This window comes from Dermochelys coriacea, chromosome 8 (genome assembly GCF_009764565.3).
Source record: "Dermochelys coriacea isolate rDerCor1 chromosome 8, rDerCor1.pri.v4, whole genome shotgun sequence".
NCBI classification, from domain to species: domain Eukaryota; kingdom Metazoa; phylum Chordata; order Testudines; family Dermochelyidae; genus Dermochelys; species Dermochelys coriacea.
The window spans coordinates 73,668,821-73,689,463 of NC_050075.1; the positions used below are offsets into that span (position 1 = coordinate 73,668,821).

The 20,643-nt window shown below is 43.3% G+C and overlaps 1 protein-coding gene across 1 annotated transcript in view; it reads left to right on the forward strand.

Annotated features, from left to right (window-relative positions):
* The first annotated feature begins 843 nt into the window (after window positions 1–843).
* The window catches only part of CNN3 (calponin 3), a 50,577-nt gene continuing 30,777 nt past the window's right edge, over window positions 844–20,643 (forward strand). The window contains exon 1 of the mRNA XM_038412208.2: window positions 844–2,202. Coding sequence (XP_038268136.1) covers window positions 2,146–2,202 — 57 coding nt within the window. The 5' untranslated portion in view covers window positions 844–2,145. The remainder of the gene's footprint in view (window positions 2,203–20,643) is intronic.

Here is a 20,643-nt window from a genome sequence, read left to right on the forward strand (position 1 = left end):
CATTAAGTGTTCACCTTTTGACTGACTTTTCTAACTTATTAAATCTGAAATGTGTTTAATTTGATATTTATACTATAGATTTTAAGAGCTGTAAAAAAGATGGCAGAAAGATACAAGGCAGAAAAAGATTCTGAATAGCCAATGTTGTATACTGGGTGGATCAAAAGGAGTACTCATCCACAAAGAGATTAGCAAAGGATTGTTGCACACCTCCAGTAATGTAATAATAATAAGAAATAGAAGTCTATTATTGGGGTAAATATTCTGCACAGTGGGCTGAATTTAGCCATGTGACTGATTAATGCTAACACTGTAGGGTGAATGCTTACCTCATTGCATTAAGCTGAACAAAGAGTGACATTGGTGAATGTTACGTGCGCTGAATCATGCAATACCATAAGCACAGCACTCTGTGCAGTGGCATGTTCACCAAATTCTTATTCTTTCTTAATCTCATTGCAGTTGTTCTTCCTCTTCAACTCTGTCTCACCTGCTTCTGATGTTTTATTTGAGTGTGAATTCACTTATTGAAGTTTCAAGAAGCCATAGTTACAGAGTGTAAAAATATTTTGGTTGTGTGAGTGACTAGTAGTGATTGTGTAATGGTTTATGTCCTTTTAATTTGGTACCACTGCCTTATTTTGGATGGCATGTCACATTTACTAGGGTCTCCTCCAATGGCTGAGCCAGTGGAATTATTCTTTTAATTTAATAGTTAGAAGCCCAGGTTTTTGTAGTCAGGAGTAAGGGCTTACCTCCTTGGTCATGATGTCAACCAAACTGCAAAATATCACTCTCTTCCTTTTCAAATTTTCCTCAATTCTTTTGTGCTTTTTTTGACATTTTCCTCTTGTTGTGTTGGGGCTTTTCAACCTACTAGCAACTGGGGGATGGGGAGAGAGGAATTTCTACTTAGGAGGGCTATGGTGGTTCAGGAACTGGAAAGGTGGGAATGAGGTTGTTTGCTGGAGAGGTTGTAGTAAGGCTGGCAACTTGGGGAGTCAGGTTACTTGCCAGAGATGGGGACCTAGTCAGGTTGCTCCTGAGAGTCTGGGTTGTGCAATACTCATGAATCCCATGACTAGTATTGCACGCTCACGTCTTCACAAATCCATGAATTCAGAGATGTTGAACTGTGACTGCGTAGTTCCTTAGTCATTATTTCTATCCCTTTTGCAAACAGTTGGTGGGCTGCCAACAATGTTAGTTGCATATGTAGCCGTGAAACATTGCAATGGCTCAGCAGAATAGAACTGGCAAAATAGGAGTAGTGACATATAGCAATCATCACAATTCCAGATGTGAAATGGTTTGCTTAGGAGAGTGAGGCATTTGGTAAGTCTTTTGAAATAGCCAAGATTTGTCATGGTGGTGAGAGGTACAAGGAGTTTGGCAGAAGATAACAGAATTAAGGCTCCTATTACTCCTCCCTTGTAGCTTTGTATCCCTTGAAGTCTTTCTGGGGTCTCATCAAAGCGAGTGAGCTCAGACAGCAGCCTATGATTTCCGATTTGATTAGTAAGTCTCTCTCTCTCTCTGTAGCTAGATGTAGCATGTGTTAAACATTAGTGGCCGCTTCAGATTCCACAGCAAGGTTCCAGGGCACTGAAATGATTTTTCCATAATGCTGCTGCTGCTGCTGCTGCTGCAAGGTTTGAGCGGCTGCAGATTCTTTCCTGTTGACGTTTCCCCCAGCCTTGGCCAAGCTGCCGAGCAGACCGCTCTCCTGTGACCAGCTCCCAACCTGCCGCCGCCCCGCGCTCCCCCTGCCGTCCCGTTCCCAATCCCTCTGCTCCCCAGCGCTGCCCTCCCTCCAGCAGGTGCCCACGCGGCACCTCCCCCAGCCGCATCCAGTCCCTGACCCACCCCCGCCTGCCAGCGGCTCCCGCGGTGCCACCCTCGCCCTCACCTACCCCGCGCCCCTCCCGCTGCCCAACCAGGCCCCCCGTCCGGCCTCCGGATTGGCCCGCGGGCTGCTCCAATGGCGGCGGCGGCGGGGGTGGGGGCTGCGCGCGGGGGGCCGCGGCCGGGGGAGGGACTAGAACTTTCCGCCGCGGCCGGGCCGGACTTTCCCCCGCAGCAGCGGCGAGGAGAGCGCAGGGAGCGGCCGCCACCCGCCGGGGACACGGACCCTCCGCAGCCGCCATGACTCACTTCAACAAGGGCCCCTCGTACGGGCTCTCCGCCGAGGTCAAGAACAAGGTAGGGGCCGGGACCGCGCGCCCTGGCTTCCTCCGCGCGGGCGCGGTGGGGCCGGGCGCCCCCTTGGGGGTGGGGGAGGGCTGCTCGCTCCCCGGCGGGCTCTTCCCGCTGCTGGGGGCAGGCTCCTTCGTTGTCTCCCTGGCGCGGAGTCGTTCCTCGCGGCGCCTGGTCTGCCCGCCCGCGGTGGGGCAGTGATGGCCGCCCCTCGCTCCCTCCGCCGGGGTAGGGGTGCCGGCCGGCCCGGCCCTCGCCCACCGTCTGGCGCCGGGCTCCCTCCGCGCAGCCTTGCGGGGCGCGCCGGACAAAGGAGGATGAGGCTCCTGTACTGGCCAGGCAGCCCGAGGGGTGCGGGCGGCCCTCCGGTCTCCGCTCCGCGAGGCCGTGACCCACCCCGCTCCGGAGATGGTGGCCGGAGCGAGGGATGCTCTGGGCTACGTGGCTGGAGTCTGGCTCCTTGCTGGCGTTTGTGGCGTGACTGGGGGGCGCCTAGCCAGGGCAGCCCCCAGCTGAGCCATCTGCCAGCCGAGCGCCCCCCCCCCCCGGGGTAAACGCAGGGCTTTAATTTGTAACGAAGGAGACCTGGAGCTCGAGCAATTAGGTACCAGGGCTTGAGCAATTGTTTTACTTTCACAAGTGATGCGACAAGCCCGGAGGTGCCTGGGCTATGAACTGCCAAGCCTAGAGCTACCCGGGCTCCGTCCTGGCAAGCTCTGGAACAAATTAAGGACTGGTCAAATGTCTGACTCTGTCCGACCACTCCGGGCATATTGGTCTAGTCAGTAAACGTCGTTGTCACGCTGAGGAATAGGTGTTTTCAAAGTTAATGTTCCCTCCTAGGAGCAGCAGACTTATGGAGTATGTGTCTGTTTGTATCAATGTGTAATATGCCAGCACTTTCCACTACATCATCTTTCTCCCCCAACATTGCGACTCATTCCTTCTACCTGGCTGCATCACGGCTAGTGCCCCCCCCCCCCCCCCCACAACCATGTTTATCCCTTCATGTACTACTATCTTCTTCTCCCCCTCCGCCCCCTCCCCCACACGACCTTTCCACTTTTGCATATACTGTCCCTCCCATATCTTTCTAGTCTGCAACTTGCTAAGGGGTTGAAATTCCTGATTCACCTTTGTAAAGCTTTTAGGATTTTAACTTCTCCCTTAGATTTGCATACAAACAGACTGTGTGAAAGGTGGTGGAGGAGCTGGGTGGTATTTGTCTCCATGTTAATTAGTGAACCCTTTGGTCTGGGAAACAGATGAGAAATCCCACCCCCCACCAATAATTCCAGCCCAAGCTCCAATACATTCCAATCATATTACATCATGGGGTACTGAGGAGAGACCAGCCAATCGCGTGGGCGCTGTGCACAGAATGCTCATTGTCTCCTCTGCTGCTCCAGCCAAAAGGGGGTGGGTAGAAGAGACGCACAAAGGAGGACTAGGGAGGGTGAGGCTTCAGTAGCTACTGCTGCTGGGGTTTTAGTTTCCATTAGTCTCCTGGGGAAGTAAAGCATTTCAGGATTGCCACCATCACATTAATCTCATTGCCTAATGCAAAAAAGGCATGCTCTGGTGGCACCTAAACCACAATAAAATATGTTCCTGCAGTACTACAATCGTGGCAGAGACACATGGTACAGATAATATTAATTCAGCAATTTCTTCTCCTTTTGATAGTGATTTTAATCTGTTTACAAAATGTGTGTGAAAATACCTCCCAAAGTACCTATTTTTTTTATATTAAAACAGTTCTAACATTAGTAGCGTAGCTGCTTCTATACATCCTTAGACCTTTGAGCATCATTTCACTGGTTTTCTTCTGCTGGTTTTGATTTGGTTGTTCTCTCTCTTCCATTATGCTGCACTGTGAAAGATGCTTTTATTAGTATCCCATTATATCAAATCTTAAATGATAGTATTCAGAGCTGAGCAATTGTTTTGGCACAAGCAAAAATCTTTTCAACACAAAGTACACTACTAACACAACATAAAAACACAAGAATGGCTATACTGAGTCAGACCAAAGGTCCATCCAGCCCAGGGTCCGGTCTACCGACAGTGACCAATGTCGGGTGCCCCAGAGGGAGTGACCCTAACAGGTAATGATCAAGTGATCTCCCTCCTGCCATCCATCTCCACCCTCTCACAAACAGAGGCTAGGAACACCATTCCTCACCTATCCTGGCTAATAGCCATTAATGGACTTATTCTCCATGAATTTATCCAGTTCTCTTTTAAACCCTGTTATAGTCCTAGCCTTCACAACCTCCTCAGGCAAGGAGTTCCACAGGTTGACTGTGTGCTGAATGAAGAAGAACTTCCTTTTATTTGTTTTAAACCTGCTGCCCATTAATTTCATTTAGTGGCCCCTAGTTCTTATGTTATAGGAACAAGGAAATAACTTTTCCTTGTTCATTGTCTCCACATCACTCATGATTTTATATATCTCTATTATATCCCCCCTTAGTCTCCTCTTTTCCAAGCTGAAAAGTCCTAGCCTCTTTAATCTCTCCTCATATGGGACCCGTTCCAAACCCCTAATCATTTTAGTTGCCCTTTTCTGAACCTTTTCGAATGCCAGTATATCTTTTTTGAGATGAAGGGACCACATCTGTACGCGGTATTCAAGATGTGGGCGTACCATGGATTTATATCAGGGCAATAAGATATTCTCTGTCTTATTCTCTCTCCCTTTTTTTAATGATTCTTAATATCCTGTTTGCTTTTTTGACTGCCGCTGCACACTGCATGGACATCTTCAGAGAACTATCCACGATTACTCCAAGATCTTTCTCCTGATTAGTTGTAGATAAGTTAGCCCCCATCATATTGTATGTATAATTGGGGTTATTTTTTCCAATGTGCGTTATTTGACATTTATCCACATTAAATTTCATTTGCCATTTTGTTGCCCAATCACATAGCTTTGCGAGCTCTTTTTGAAGTTCTTCACAGTTTGCTTTGGTCTTGACTATCTTGAGCAATTTAGTGTCATCTGCAGACTTTGCCACCTCACTATTTACCCCTTCCTCCAGATCATTTATGAATAAGTTGAATAGGATTGATCTTAGGACTGACCTTTGGGGAACACCACTAGTTACCTCTCTCCGTTCTGAAAATTTACCATTTGTTCCTACCCTTTGTTCCCTGTCTTTTAACCAGCTCTCGGTCCGGGTCCGTGAAAGGATCTTCCCTCTTATCCCATGACCACTTAATTTACTTAAGAGCCTTTAGTGAGGGACCTTGTCAAAGGCTTTCTAGAAATCTAAGTACACTGTGTCCACTGGATCCCCCTTGTCCACATGTTTGTTGACCCCCTCAAAGAACTCTAATAACTCTAAACCATGTTGCTTACTTCATAACCGGTAGTTTCATTTGTTTGTAAAATACCAAATCCAGCATCAGACTTAACAGATTCTAATATGCTGTTTCATACTGTTTTATAGTCTAGTGGAATCATTGGGTGCATGTTTATTTTACACTTAAGACTAGCCCAAAAATATGTAGAGGATTTTACAAAACATCCAAAATATAATTTTCTTCCTTGATATCTATTGACTTTCTAACACGTTTAGTTACAAACCTGGGGGAATCTGGCTAAGCAGATACCTATTTCAAGGAGTTTCTTTTAGATTTCTAGAATTGTTTGTCTAGTAAGGTTACAGTAAAAATGTGTAAAATATTTGAGCATGTTAATTAGAAGTAATGCCTTTCTGCTTGATTGAGGTTCTTGGCTGTTAAAAGAAAAATAATTTTACAAGCTGTCAATTATGTACATGGAGTAGTAAAGAAGCTTTGTGTTCTTTCTTCCACTTATTGTCATCAACTTACTTAAACTACTGGGCCCCATGAATGTCTGACAGCAGTCCATAGTACTAAAATAGTAAATAAAACCGTGGAACCCATTTCCATAGAGACTCAAATGTTTCACCTTGCTGAGTCTTTGTTATCTGAGTAATGAACTGGTTTCTCTGCTTTCTTCAATAGGATTGTCTTTCCAAAAAGATTCCCTCCATATGCAATTTACGGTTGATTTCTATCCTGTCTTGTGGCTTCATCCAGTAACATTTTTCTACTCAACACCAATGTAAAGGATTTTAGAATGGAGTTAATTTCTCTTTTTGTAGCACTGGGCACGTGTTCTCAGAATTTTGTCCTTAATGCAGAGATCAAACACAAGATATTATAGTGCAGCCAGACTTGCAGCTTATTTCCTAGTAGGATTCTTGTGTGTGAAGTACAGCAGAACCTCAGAGTTATGAACATGAACAGTCAAGCGCACACCTCATTTGGAACCAGAAGTATGCAATCAGGCAGCAGCAGTGGCAGAGATTCCCCTCCCCCCCAGAAAAAAAAGCCATACTGTGTTAAACATAAACTACTAAAAAGTAAAGGGAAAGCAGCACTTTTCTTCTGCATAGTAAAGTTTCAAAGCTGTATTAAGTCAGTGTTCAGTTGTAAACTTTTGAAAGAACAACCATAATGTTTTCAGTTACAAATGTTTTGTTCAGAGTTACAAACATTTCACAGTTATGAATAATCTCCATTCCTGAGGCGTTCGTAACTCTGAGGTTCTACAGTAGGTCTTCCCTTCATGTAAAGTTCCAGAAGACCAGGAAGAAATGGCTCTACTAAGGTCCAGGTGGTCCTTTCCCAAAACTACTTGTGTTTTGAGAATGGGCTTTGTGTTTTGAGAATGGGCTTTGTTCATCAGTTGCTTGATTGATCTTTTTGACTTTAGTGACCCAATTTTGTCTCACCTTTCTAGTCATGCTTTCTAAAAATATTCATGCACATGGCAAACATTCGTTTTTTCCTTATGTTTTGATGCTTGTCACTATCTATCTGCCCTCTGCTGAGGCAAGTAGTCTTTATCAGATTGAAATACTCAAAAAAAAAAAAAAACAAAAAAAACAAAAACAAAAAAAAAAAAACCCAAAATGTTTTCCTCATGAAGTAGCGATGCTACTGCTATGCCTTGATAAGCATGCTACACTAGGTCCAACTGAACTGGGTAGAGAAGTCTCTTGATTTTGTTTTATTATCTCATTTGGCATTGTAACAGTTTTCAAAGATATTTGTTACTGTTCTATTGTTTGTAAGAATATTTTTTGAATAAAATAGTGTTGGTGCTCCAAAAGCATTATTTGATTTTTTTTTTTAAGAGTAATTTGGAGCATCAGAAGCTTCATCTACTTTTTGCATTTCTAAACTCTAATTCCATGTTTACTCTACGAGAACTTATCTTTTCCCTTTTGTTCCTAACCCCTTAGTCATTATTAGTAAGGTGCCTTGCCTCTTTTATGGAAAACATTTCTCCCCCCATTCAAACAGATGTTTACATATTTGGTGGTAGCATGGGTATTCAAAGGTCTTATCTACACAAGAAAATTGTACGGAGTTAGCTAAATGCATGCAACCCCCTTGTGTGGATGCTTTTGTTTCAATTTACAAGTACCTTCTATCAATTTAGCTTAAGTTGATTACTTACTAACTTAAGTTAAACTGATAGAAAGTACTCTAACCAAAATGAGTGCACATATAAGGGAGTTAAATCGCTTTGTACCAATTTAAATCTGTTTACAACTTTGTGTAGGTAAGGTCTCAGAACAAAGGTTGATTGATTCCATATTTTGTGTTTCCTTCAAAAGACTGGACAGAGTTATATCTGTGGTATCAGTAATGAAGTGGGGGCCAAATAAAACTTCCCTCAGTCAAGATACAGACTTTGCCTGAAATTTGACTTCCCCCTCAGTGTACTATACTATTACAAATGAAATGGCTTGCAGTTGGCAGGAGTCTGTGCTTTCCGCCTTGTGGAAAACATAAGGTGCCAGACAGTGTAGGGAGAAAGGGAGGAATTATTTTCTTGCTGGACCAGGGCCATGTATCCATCTCTTTCCAATCTCTCCTCTCCTTTCTCCCCCACCCTCTGCCTCGGCAAAAAAGCAAGCCTCTTCCCCATCCTCAGTATCAAAAAGACCTCTGGATGTATGGACATTTACTAATCTAAGTTTTTAGGATGTGTTGACAGGCCCCAGCAAATGCCATTCTCAAATGCTATATCTGCTGCTCCTTTCTGCTGGGGGTTGTGGTTTTTTTATACTAGTAGATTGTCTAATTTTCCCCACAACTGGGAAAGGAAGAATAGACACAAAGGGAGAGTGTTGAACTTATTGGGGGGAGGGTGTCTGTAAATTTGGCATGGTATTGTGTTCCCTATGTCTTACCGCAGGGGTGAGCAAACTTTTTGGCCTGAGGGCTGCCTCTGGATATGGAAATTGTATGGCAGCCAAGGAATGCTCACAAAATTGGGCGTTAGGGTGCGGGAAGGGATGAGGACTCTGGGGGGCTCTGAGCTGTGGCCAGAAATGAGGTCAAGGTGTGGGAGGGGGCTCTCGGCTGGGACAGGGAGTTGAGGGCTCTGGCTGGGGGTGCGGGCTCTGGGGTGGGAGGGGGATGAGGGGTTGGGGGGTGCAGGAGGGTGCTCTGGACTGGGACCAAGGGGTTATGAGGGGGATCAGGGCTGGGGCAGGGGCTTGGGGCACAGAAGGGTATCAGGGGTGCAGTTTCCAGGTGGTGCTTACCTCAAGCAGCTCCCGGAAGCAGTTGCATGTTCCTCCTCCAGCTCATATGCGCAGGTGCAGCCAGGCAGCTCTATACGCTGCCCTGTCCTCAGGTGCCATCCCTGTAGCTCCCCTTGGCCCTGGTTTCCGGCCAATGGAGGCTGCGGGGGTGTCTCTTGGGGCAGGGGCAGCACGCAGAACCCCCTGGTAAGAGCCAGAAGGGGGACATGCCGCTGTTTCCAGGAGCCATGCGGAGCCACGGCATGCGCGGAGCAGGGCAAGCCCCCGACCCTGCTCCCTGGCTGGAGTGCCGGAGCAGGGCAAGCCCCCGACTCTGCTCGCCAGCGGAAGCTTGAGGGCAGATTAAAATGTCTGAAGGACTGGATATGGCCCCCGGGCCATAGTTTGCCCATCCCTGTTTTACCGCCACATTCCATACTGTGCTTGGCAAAAACCATCAGCTCCAGCAGGAAATTGACACAAGAATAGTTTTTCTGACCCATGTGAAGGTTACTAAGCTTCAGTTATTCTCTCTCTGCAGCTGTGATCTTGAAAGGGCAAGTGCAAGGATGCATGGGCAGGGGTGTGTGTGACTTGTTTAATTTTAAGCTGGAGATTGGTAGCTAAAAGAAGCTTGGAAATAAAACATCTTCCCCATTTTGAAAGTGTGCAGGAGTGGAACATTGCCCCTGCCTTTCTCCCAAGGAGAAAACTTGAAGGAATTTAAGTGAAAATTTGCACTGAATAATGCCAACAAGTTTGACTTCATTTCTCCTGCAACAGCTGACAGAGAATTTTTTAGGCTGTGATATCTTCAGTTATTGTAGGGCAAACACAAAATCTTGAATTCAGTCCTTTGCCCACAAATGACCTTTTTCTGAATATTTAAAACTTACAATTTTTATTTTTGTTACCTACTTAGGAGTTTCTTTTTAAAGCTTTAGGGTTAGTGATTTAGGAGTGTGTTAGAGTCTTAGGTGCCTCCAACTGGACAGGTTGGCCTTCTGTCCTCTCGCCTACCTTCACCTAAACTCAAATATTTGTTGCCCTACTTATTTAAAAAATAAACTATTCACTTCTGTATATCTTTTCTTTCTTCTCCCACACTTTATATACTTGTGCTTCCATGCTCTGTTTCAGTTGCCTTGCCTAATTTTCTTATAGCAATAGAGGATTGCACATGTGCTGCTGCACACAGTACATCTCAAGTAGCATCACCTAGAGGAGTGTAATGAAAATGAATAGTGTGTAGGTCTTACTGTGCTCATATTGTTGTATCTCTGGATGAGTTGTGTGCAAAGGCATAGGAGATCTTCTGCAGAGGTGATCTAAAAATGTAAGATTTCTGCAGTCTAGTTTTTCCCTCATTGTATGAGGTAAATGCGTACGTTAACACCTATAAAACATGCAAGAGATCTTAATTACACTGTTTAAAATTCAAACATTTTCATTTTGAATTATAGTCAAAGTCTTTGTTTCCTCTATATGGAGAATAAATTAAATCTGACATTATAGTAGAACTCTTTGGAAAAGAGATTACAAATTAAGTGCAATATTCCCAGAGAATTTACCAGATGGTCACTTTGTATTTAAAATCCAAAGATATTTCAGAGTATGTAATGATGTGATGTTCTTATGATCAAATAACAGGACTCAAGTCTCATTATTTTCACCTGACTGTAGCTCCTTAAATGGATAAACATTTGCTAGTTAAACATCAGTTTGATTACTTGTGGCACCTTAGAGACTAACAAATTTATTAGAGCATAAGCTTTCGTGAGCTACAGCTCACTTCATCGGATGCATTTGGTGGAAAAAACAGAGGAGAGATTTATATACACACACACAGAGAACATGAAACAATGGGTTTATCATACACACTGTAAGGAGAGTGATCACTTAAGATAAGCCATCACCAACAGCAGGGGGGGGAAGGAGGAAAACCTTTCATGGTGACAAGCAGGTAGGCTAATTCCAGCAGTTAACAAGAATATCAGAGGAACAGTGGGGGGTGGGGTGGGAGGGAGAAATACCATGGGGAAATAGTTTTACTTTGTGTAATGACTCATCCATTCCCAGTCTCTATTCAAGCCTAAGTTAATTGTATCCAGTTTGCAAATTAATTCCAATTCAGCAGTCTCTCGTTGGAGTCTGTTTTTGAAGCTTTTTTGTTGAAGTATAGCCACTCTTAGGTCTGTGATCGAGTGACCAGAGAGATTGAAGTGTTCTCCAACTGGTTTTTGAATGTTATAATTCTTGACGTCTGATTTGTGTCCGTTGCCAACTCTGTCCACATATCTATTCAGGGGATACCATCATAGGGCCTAATCACATCAGCCACACCATCAGAGGCTCGTTCACCTGCGCATCTACCAATGTGATATATGCCATCATGTGCCAGCAATGCCCCTCTGCCATGTACATTGGCCAAACTGGACAGTCTCTACGTAAAAGAATGAATGGACACAAATCAGACGTCAAGAATTATAACATTCAAAAACCAGTTGGAGAACACTTCAATCTCTCTGGTCACTCGATCACAGACCTAAGAGTGGCTATACTTCAACAAAAAAGCTTCAAAAACAGACTCCAAGGAGAGACTGCTGAATTGGAATTAATTTGCAAACTGGATACAATTAACTTAGGCTTGAATAGAGACTGGGAATGGATGAGTCATTACACAAAGTAAAACTATTTCCCCATGGTATTTCTCCCTCCCACCCCACCCCCCACTGTTCCTCTGATATTCTTGTTAACTGCTGGAATTAGCCTACCTGCTTGTCACCATGAAAGGTTTTCCTCCTTCCCCCCCCTGCTGTTGGTGATGGCTTATCTTAAGTGATCACTCTCCTTACAGTGTGTATGATAAACCCATTGTTTCATGTTCTCTGTGTGTGTGTATATAAATCTCTCCTCTGTTTTTTCCACCAAATGCATCCGATGAAGTGAGCTGTAGCTCACGAAAGCTTATGCTCTAATAAATTTGTTAGTCTCTAAGGTGCCACAAGTACTCCTTTTCTTTTTGCGAATACAGACTAACACGGCTGCTACTCTGAAATCAGTTTGATTGTAACAGTAAAAAAAAAAAAAATTACTCCTTGCCTCAGTTCTGTAGTTTGTTTCCCAAGAAACTATGAAACTCTCTGGATCCATGTGTGAAAGGAGTTGAAATACCTAAACTCCAGACTTTTTGGTAATAGGGGACTGCAGTGGAAATAATTCTGTGCGGTTGTAAAGTATCTTTGTGGTTTGTTAGGTGACTTCTCTAAATCTAATATTTGTATATATTAATCGTAAGTGTCTCTATATTGTCTTTATTAGCAGTTACTCCTAAGCATTCTCTGCATTAACTGATGCATAGGGATTATGGAATATTGACCAGAGCATTTTTATTTGCTTTAGTGGAAGCTTAGCAATATGCAATATTTGGGTGCAGTGGACCCAGTGCAGGAAGAGGTGATGCATAATTATAAGCATGTTCTTGGAGAGAATGATTCAACAAGAAACAAGTTACAAAATGTAGATAACGTGGTGGTATAGTGACTCCATAGTTAAGTTTGCATTCTACTAAAGCAGTTAGCTGACACTGTCCAAAGTATGTGACTAATTATATACATTTACATCACCTATAAAGTTTTTATATATATTTTCTGACTTGAAGTTAAGATGAATTTTCACAGGTCCATATAGCTAAACAAATGAATTATCAAGAGTAATATAGCTTACATATAATATTCTAACTAGTCACTTTCACTCTTTCTATACTTGGGCTGTCTGCACACTACAGCTTAGATTGGTATAAATTACATCGCTCAGGAGTGTGAATAAGCCATCCCATTGAGTGATGTAAGTTACACTGACTGAAACGCTGGTGTGGACAGTGCTGTGTTGGTGGGAGAGCTTCTCCCATTGACTTAATTACTCCAGCCCCCTCAAGCGGCTGTAGCCACGTCAACGAGAGAGCTGACTCTCTTCTGTCGGCTTAAAGCAGGGGGAATCAAAGCTTTATTGGAAATTGGGGATGATTTAGAACAGTAGGTCTAAATCAGGGGTATGGATATCCATGGGAGTATGCAGAGGTATTCCAGGGGGTACATCAACTCATCTACATATTTGCCTAGTTTTACAACAGGCTACATAAAAAGCACTAGGCAAGTCAGTACAAACTAAAATTTATACTGCTCTATATACTGTACACTGAACTGTAAGTACAATATTTATATTCCAGTTGATTTATTTTATAATTATGTTAAGTGAGAATGTAAGCAATTTTTCAGTAATAGTGCGCTGTGACACTTTTTTTTTTTTTGTATTTTTATGTCTGATTTTGTAAGCAAGTAGTTTAAGTGAGGTGTAAACTGGGAGTATGCAAGACAGACTCCTGAAAGGGGCACAGTAGTCTGGAAAGGTTGAGAGCCACTGATTTAGAACAATTACAAGATTCTTGTCCTTGCTTTTTAGGCCTTCCTAACTAACTCCCATCTTTGAGAGTTGCTCTAGTAACTTCTTAATTTTTTTTTTTAACACAGTGCTTAGACTAGCAGCCCTATTCATGGGTCATCCTATTGCTAGACACTGTACAAACAGATGGTCCCTACCCAAAGAGCTCACAGCTTAAACTATAAAACAAGAGACAACAGATGTATACAGACAGATAGCTGGAAGAGTACAAGGAACCAGTGAGACAGTAGTGGTCAGCTTGATGGGAAATGATATCAGTGGCCTATCCATTGTCAAGTTTTGCATAGGCAGCACAGCAAAGGAGAGTTTTTAATTGTGACGTCAACCTTTGCACCAGTTTCTAGTTTTTACTGTCCATCGTTCAGCTTCTCCTTCGTACACATTTGTGCTTTCTCTCATGCTGCCCTTCATGCATAGGAAATCCCTCGGGGGAAAAAAATGAGTCAGGGACTACCTTATTCCCCTGCTCCTGCCATGCCATTTCACTTCATCCTTCCCTTTACCTCCGTTAGAATCAACCCCACATCAACACAACATGTAAATAATGAAATCATACCAATCACCACCATGTTCCTTTGCATGGATATCTCTATCCCCAACCCATTGTCTGTCCTTGTCTTTTTAGGTGTTCCAGAGAACTTACCAGATGGTCACTTTGTATTTAGACAGTGGCCAGCACAACGGGACCCCAATTCTGCCTTTGGTTACTCCTATAAATGTTTAATACTAAAATGTTAATTTATGAACCAGACTTGCTATAAAGTACTAAGCCAGTTGTAGCAAAAGCCAGTTGTCGTTCAGAGTTGACAATCCATATTTGTGATTACACTCACGTTGTGACACCCTACTGTCTAGCCTAGGAGCGGGCAAACTCTTTGGCCTGAGGGCCGCATCGGGTTTTGGAAATTGTATAGAGGGCCAGTTAGGAGAGGCTGTGCCTCCCCAAACAGCCAGGTGTGGCCCGACCCCTGCTCCCTATCCCCCCTGCCACTTCTTGCCCCCTGATGCCCCCACCCTGGGAGTCCTGCCCCATCCAACCCCCCCTGTTCCCTGACTGCCCCCCCACTCCCTGTCCCCTGACCACCCCTGGAATCCCCACCCCTGACTTCCCCCTGCCACCCCATCCAACCCCTCCTCTCCTTCCTGATTGCCCCCCGGGACTCCTGCCCCATTCAACCCTGCTGTTCCCCACCCTCTGACACCCGACCCCTATCCAGACTCCTGATCACCACCCCTGCCGAACTCCCCTGCCCTCTATCCAATCCTCTTGCTCCCTGAGCTCCTTACTGCTCTGCCTGGAGCACCAGTGGCTGGCAGCTCTACAGCTGCGCCTCCTGGCTGGAGCCAGCCATACCATCGCGCAGCACTGAGCACTGGGTCAGGCTGGGCTCTGCAGCTGCGTTGCCCCAGGAGCTCGCAGCCCCGCCGGCCAGAGCATTGCACTGGTGGCGCAGTGAGCTGAGGCTGTGGAGGAAGGGAAACGGGGGGAGGGGCTGGGGGCTAGCCTCCTGGGTCAGGAGCTCAAGGGCTGGGTAGGAGGGTCCCGCGGGCTGGATGTGGCCCGCGGGCTGTAGTTTTCCCATCTCTGGTCTAGCCAGAGCAATGTGACAATGTTTGTGCTGAGCCAAAGACTAATCCTGTTTGAAATGAAATAAATATATACTTAGGAACTTCACAGATTTGAAGAGTACAAAGAACCTTATTAGTAGCACACCCTACATGAATTAATAGAATTCTCAAACAACTCCTGAAATTACTTGAGTTGGACACAGTAAAAATTGTGACTGTAAAGTTCTTAAGGTTGCCAATGTAGGACAGATAGGTAATCAGAATTAAGTTACTAAACAGTTTGATTTTCCCAGAAAGCTTCAGCCAATCATTGAATAAACCACAGTTTCGGTGTCATGAGGTTTCTTTAACTATTTAAAAAAAAAAACCATAAAGAGACTTTTTTTACTGACCATTTTGAAAGTGCCAGAACACCTATGGACTCTGATTTGAAATACTGAACTCCTTAAGTACATATTGGTCATCTAAAGTTTTAACAAAATAATTATTTGTCCAATAAGAGAAATTTAATATTTATTGCAATAACTTAACTATTCGTTTGACTAGTCCCCCAAAGTCTTTACTGAAACTGTTAGTAATGGAAGAATATGAAGCTTGCTGAGGTCAACATTCAAGAGTCTAGTAACATGTACAGAAAGGCTAGCTGCATGACTTAAGCTTATTGTCTGCATCATAAGACTGTTTGAATTAAGAACGTGGGAAAGACAATTTGCTTGAGTCCTGGTTGAACCAAGCTGAGGAAGTGGGATTGGGAGTCTCTGAATTAAACAAGTTTAACTTGTATTTCAGTAATGGTTGCTTGTTAAAATGTACAGCTGAAGTTGTTTTGAATACGGTGTCAGAGTGTGACTTTATTTTGAAATTTTAGATAAAATTTTGCTACATTCTTGATGCCATATCAACCCCATAAGGGGATGACTCATTCATTATTTCATGCTGATGAAGTTTCAGTGAATTTGATTCTCTCTCCTTTATTTGTGAGCATCTTAAATCAAAAGACATCTCTTAATTTTTTGTAGTAAGCTGCCTTTGAATATAAAAGATAGAAGCTTTTCTATATTCAGAACTGTTAGCTTCTGTAGCTACGTAATGCCATATACAGTGTGCATCTAACACATCCTTTTAAGGAAAAATTTTGAGAGAGATTCCTATCCCCTATGGAACTGTACAGGAAAGGCTTCCAATAAAACAGGCTGGAGGCCAGGACACGTAGGGCAATTTGAAACAGATTTTTTCTAAGTGAGATCATGTGAAAAATCACTTTCTTCCCTTTAAAACCTTTTTGTTAAAAAATACTTTACAAGTAGTTCATTCTAAACACTACACACTGTTCTGCCTCAACCCGTCCCTCTTGTGTAACTGTTTGATAATATAAATTCACGTTTGGGTAAGTTTTTAATTTTTTTTTAAACAGCATGTTTTAAGTTTGTGTTGTGTGACAATATGTTCACTGACCAATTAATCTGATGAAGTTTCTCTGCAGCAAAATAAAAAATTTGAAATACTATAAATATTTAAAGTTGTACTCCAGTTTGTTGTAATTTCTGAAATCAATGCAGAAGCTTCCCATATAGCAGATACTAAAAACCAATAACCTTTGGTTGTTTCCACAAAAGTTCATTTTATCTCTACCAGACATGACTGGATTTAACATTTCATAATAGATACCAAAACATAAAGGTTTTAGTCATGCTGAAGGAACTTGGCAGTAAAGAGTTTCCAAAAGAGCATTATGTTGAAGAATGAGTAAATTAAACTTCAAGTATTGTATACAGATTTTAATTCCACACAGAAGATGTAGTCTGAGCATACCTGACTAAATGGCTTTTTCTTCTGTTGTGGAGATTTTGTTTTAGGAAACTTTATTGCAGCTGTGGTCTAGTCTAAATACAGTTAGTGAAGAGTGGGGACTATCTTCAAGAAAGTAGATAGATTAATAAGATATCATAATGCTGCTATATAAATCGATGGTATACCCAAACCATGAATACTGCATGCAGTTCTGGTTATCTCATCTCAGAAAAGATGTTAGAATTGGAAAAGATATAGAGAAGGGAAATAAAAATGATTAATGGTATGGGACATCTTCTGTATGAGGCAAGTTTAAAAAGACTGGGATTTTTCAGCTTGGAAAAGAGATGACTAAGAGGAGATATGAAAGAGGTCTATAAAATCATGAATGATGTGGAGAAAAGGAATAAGGAAGTGTTATTTACTCATTTGCGTAACACAAAAACCCCGGGGTCATGCAATGAGATTAATAGGAAGCAGGTTTAAAACAAACCAAAGGAAGAAGTACCTCGTGTAATGCACAGACAACCTGTGGAACTCGTTGCCAGGAAATGTTGTGAAGGCCAAAACTATAACAGGGTTCAAAAAAGGAATTAAATAAGTTCATGGAGGATAGATCCATCAATGGCTATTAGCCAAGATGGTCAGGGACACAACCCCATGCTCCGGGTGTTCCTAGACTTTGATTGCCAGAAGCTGAGAGTGAACAACAGGGGATAGATCACTTGATCACCTGTTCTGTTCATTCCCTCTAAAGCACCTGGCATTGGTCACTGCCAGAAGACAGGATGATGGGCTAGACGGACCACTGGTCTGACCCAGTATGGCCGTTCTTATGTTCTTAAAGTTAGAAAAAAAAGACTATAAAATGCTGTTTCTCAATAGTATCCATTTAAATAAAAAAAGGTACCCAAAGCACATTAGATGAAATATAAAAATGAACATTGAAGTGCAACCCTTCTGAAATAGAATGTACTTTAACAGCACAGCAGCCAGTAACATCAGGTTAGGATGAAGTAAAGAGCTAATCTCTTGAAAGATGGGAAAATTTGGAAGGCAAAATGTAACTAATTAACTTGGAGTTTGGCCAAGATACCAGCACACATTTAACCCTATAAAAGAGGTCATGAAACCTTTGAAGGACAAATGGCGAGGGCTTCTGTTTTACACTTCATCTGAAATATGGCACTATTATGAGTGTAGTGCTTTCTACTATATTGTTTCAGAAGTAAGTTGGGTTGAAGAGTGCCACTACCTGTAGCATCTGCGTTTTTCTTAGCGGGGTTAGGCATGCCCAACCCCATAGGATTAATGTAGATGGTTTAATGTAGACCAGGGATTCTCAAACTTCATTGGACTGTGACCCCGTCTGACAAAAATTACTACGTGATCCAAGAAGGAAGGACTGAAGCCCGGGCCTGCCTGAGCCCTACTGCCTTGGGTGAGGGTGGGCAAAGCCTGAGCCCCACCACCCTGAACTGGAGGCCAAAGACCAAGGGCTTCAGCCTAAGGCAGGAGGCCTGTAACGTAAACCCAGTTGCCCAGGGCTGAAACTTTCAGGCTTCAGCTTTGACCCCAGGTGGTGGGACTTGGGCTTTGGCTTTGGTCTGAGGTGGTAGGGCTCAGGCTTCGACTTTGGGCCCCAGGAAGTCTAAGCCAGCTCTGGTGATCCCATTAAAATGGGGTTGTGACCCATTTGGGGTCCCAGTCCACAGTTTGAGAACCACTGAGTAGACCATAGACAAAGTGTCAGACCACAGATCATTGTATTGTGAAATCAATGATATGGTGAGGTGACGGTGACTACTAACTTTTCATTTATTAGATTGAAAAAGATCAGTATCAGCTTTAGAATTCCTACTGCTTTATATAAATCCATCTAGGAGAACTAAACAGTAGATTCCACTTATTAGCACCCCCTTAGTGGATGGTTAAAAGTTGCCAGTAATAGGCAGTTGCTAGTAAGTAAAAGGCAGATTTGCCAGGTTGTGTACAGGTATGAAGCACTGGGACATACCTTCTGTGGCTGCAGCAGTACAAATTGCTTGCGGCTGCTGCTAAGCATGTTCCAGGGCTTCCTTTTAGATTGCAGCCAGAGAAAGCAGCTTTTTAACTGCTTTTTAAGGGCTTGTTTACACTTAAAACACTACAGCTGCACAACTGTTCTGCAGAATCACTTCAACATAGACGCTACCTATGCCAATGGGAGGGGTTCTCCTGTCAGTCGGTAATCCACCTCCTCCTAAGAATTCTTCTTTTGTCTTAGTGCTGTCCACACAGTGCTGTCAACATGGGGACTTAGGTCACCTTAATTACACCACTTGGGGTGTGGCATTTTCCCAGCCGATGTAGCTAATCTGACCTGATTTTTCTAGTGTGGATCAGACCTCTGTGTAAATTGAGTGTTTTAGCATTAGACTGGTTCCGCATGTTTTCTATCAACATATTGAAGCATTTCTATTCTTTATATGAAAAGAAAAGTGTTCTTGAACCAGAGCTTGCTTTATTTTATAGTTGCTATTTTTTTTTTTGTAAAAGTACCTTTTTTTTTTCTTGTTGGTTTTAATCAGAGGTCAAAGGGGGTTGTTACAAGGTGACCCTGACATGGGTGCCCTGCAGCCAACCTCAGTAGCACAGATATTACCTATTTCAGTTTTCCCTCCATCTGCCTACAAATGGGAATACGCTCTCAGCAGAAAAGTCAAGCCCTTTTATTCATATAAAGGCCCTAGTCTGCAAATCCCTTGGGTGCAGACCTCTCCCCCTTATAAATTAAGAACACTTGTTAATATATTGAACACCATTATAAACGCTGGAGGCAAAGTGGGGTTTGGGGTGGAGGCTGACAGCTCATGACCCCCCCATGTAATAATCTCGTGACCCCCTGAGGGGTCCCAACTCCCAGTTTGAGAACCCCTGCATTAAACACTTTGTCCCAGTTCCTTTTGCTCCCTGTCAAGGACCCCACTCTCTAGCTCATCTACCTGAGGGGTCCAAGACATGCTTCCCTCTCCAGCGTTTTCTCCTGTAACCACAAGTCAGATTTCCTGTAAGAGGTGTCCCTTCAGTGTTCCACTCAGTCCTCCTTAGCTGCAAATCCTATCCCTGCTTCTGGGGACCTCCCTCCAGAGTCAACCCCTTGCTTCTGGGCCCAGCTTGCACTGATCAAGGTCTCCTGCAATTCTTTCCCTCTGGCAACTCTAGTGCTCCTTCTCTCTATTCTCAGACAGCACTCACTACTCCCATTAACTCTGTCTCTCTTTTATTTGGCCCAGGTATGTTCTCTTAAGCCCATTTGGGAGGCAGCTGAGGAATCACAGGTGCACTTGACCTTGCCCTCTCTTAAAAGGGCCAGTCTTGCTGTGACAGGGCATTGTGGGTAAAAGACATGACAGATCTTCCTTTCTTTTTCTCCCTGCTCTCTATTTTGCAATTCCCTTGTAGGCTAGGGGAGAATTGTGCTGATGTTGCTCTCAGAATCATTCAGTTGCTTAAGAAGTTGATCTTTATTTTACTTTGCTGCTCGTACATTGTGTTGTGTTAAATGTGCTGATATTCATATGCAAGTGAAGTCGAGGCACAGATGTGGTCTTTTGCTGCTATTGCTGCAGAGTGGAGGAGTACAGCTTTTCTCTGAGTTTTCATTCCCTTCCCTCCCTGGGTTTCTCACCCTGAGGATATTGTTGCTTCTACACACAATAGATACTTAGCCAATCTGTAGTATGAAACTCACTAAGACTACGTTTATAAGTAATTGCTGCTACTTAGTTAGTGGGTAATATCAAAGGTGGGGACAAGAAATCCCAGAAGACTAGAAGGGGAAATTAGTATTAATTTTAGGATAGAATGTATATTGGAATTTCTTGCAGCTGTCTATCTGAAGTTCACTAGATTGGTAGCTGAAAGGAAACTATTAAAACAACCACTGACACCTGATCATCTTGTTGTTGTCTCACTACTTTTTCCAACCCCCAATAGATAAAAATCAAATCATTGTGGTTTGAGAAAAAGAACGTAAGACATAGGAAACTTTGAGCCATGTAGATAGCAT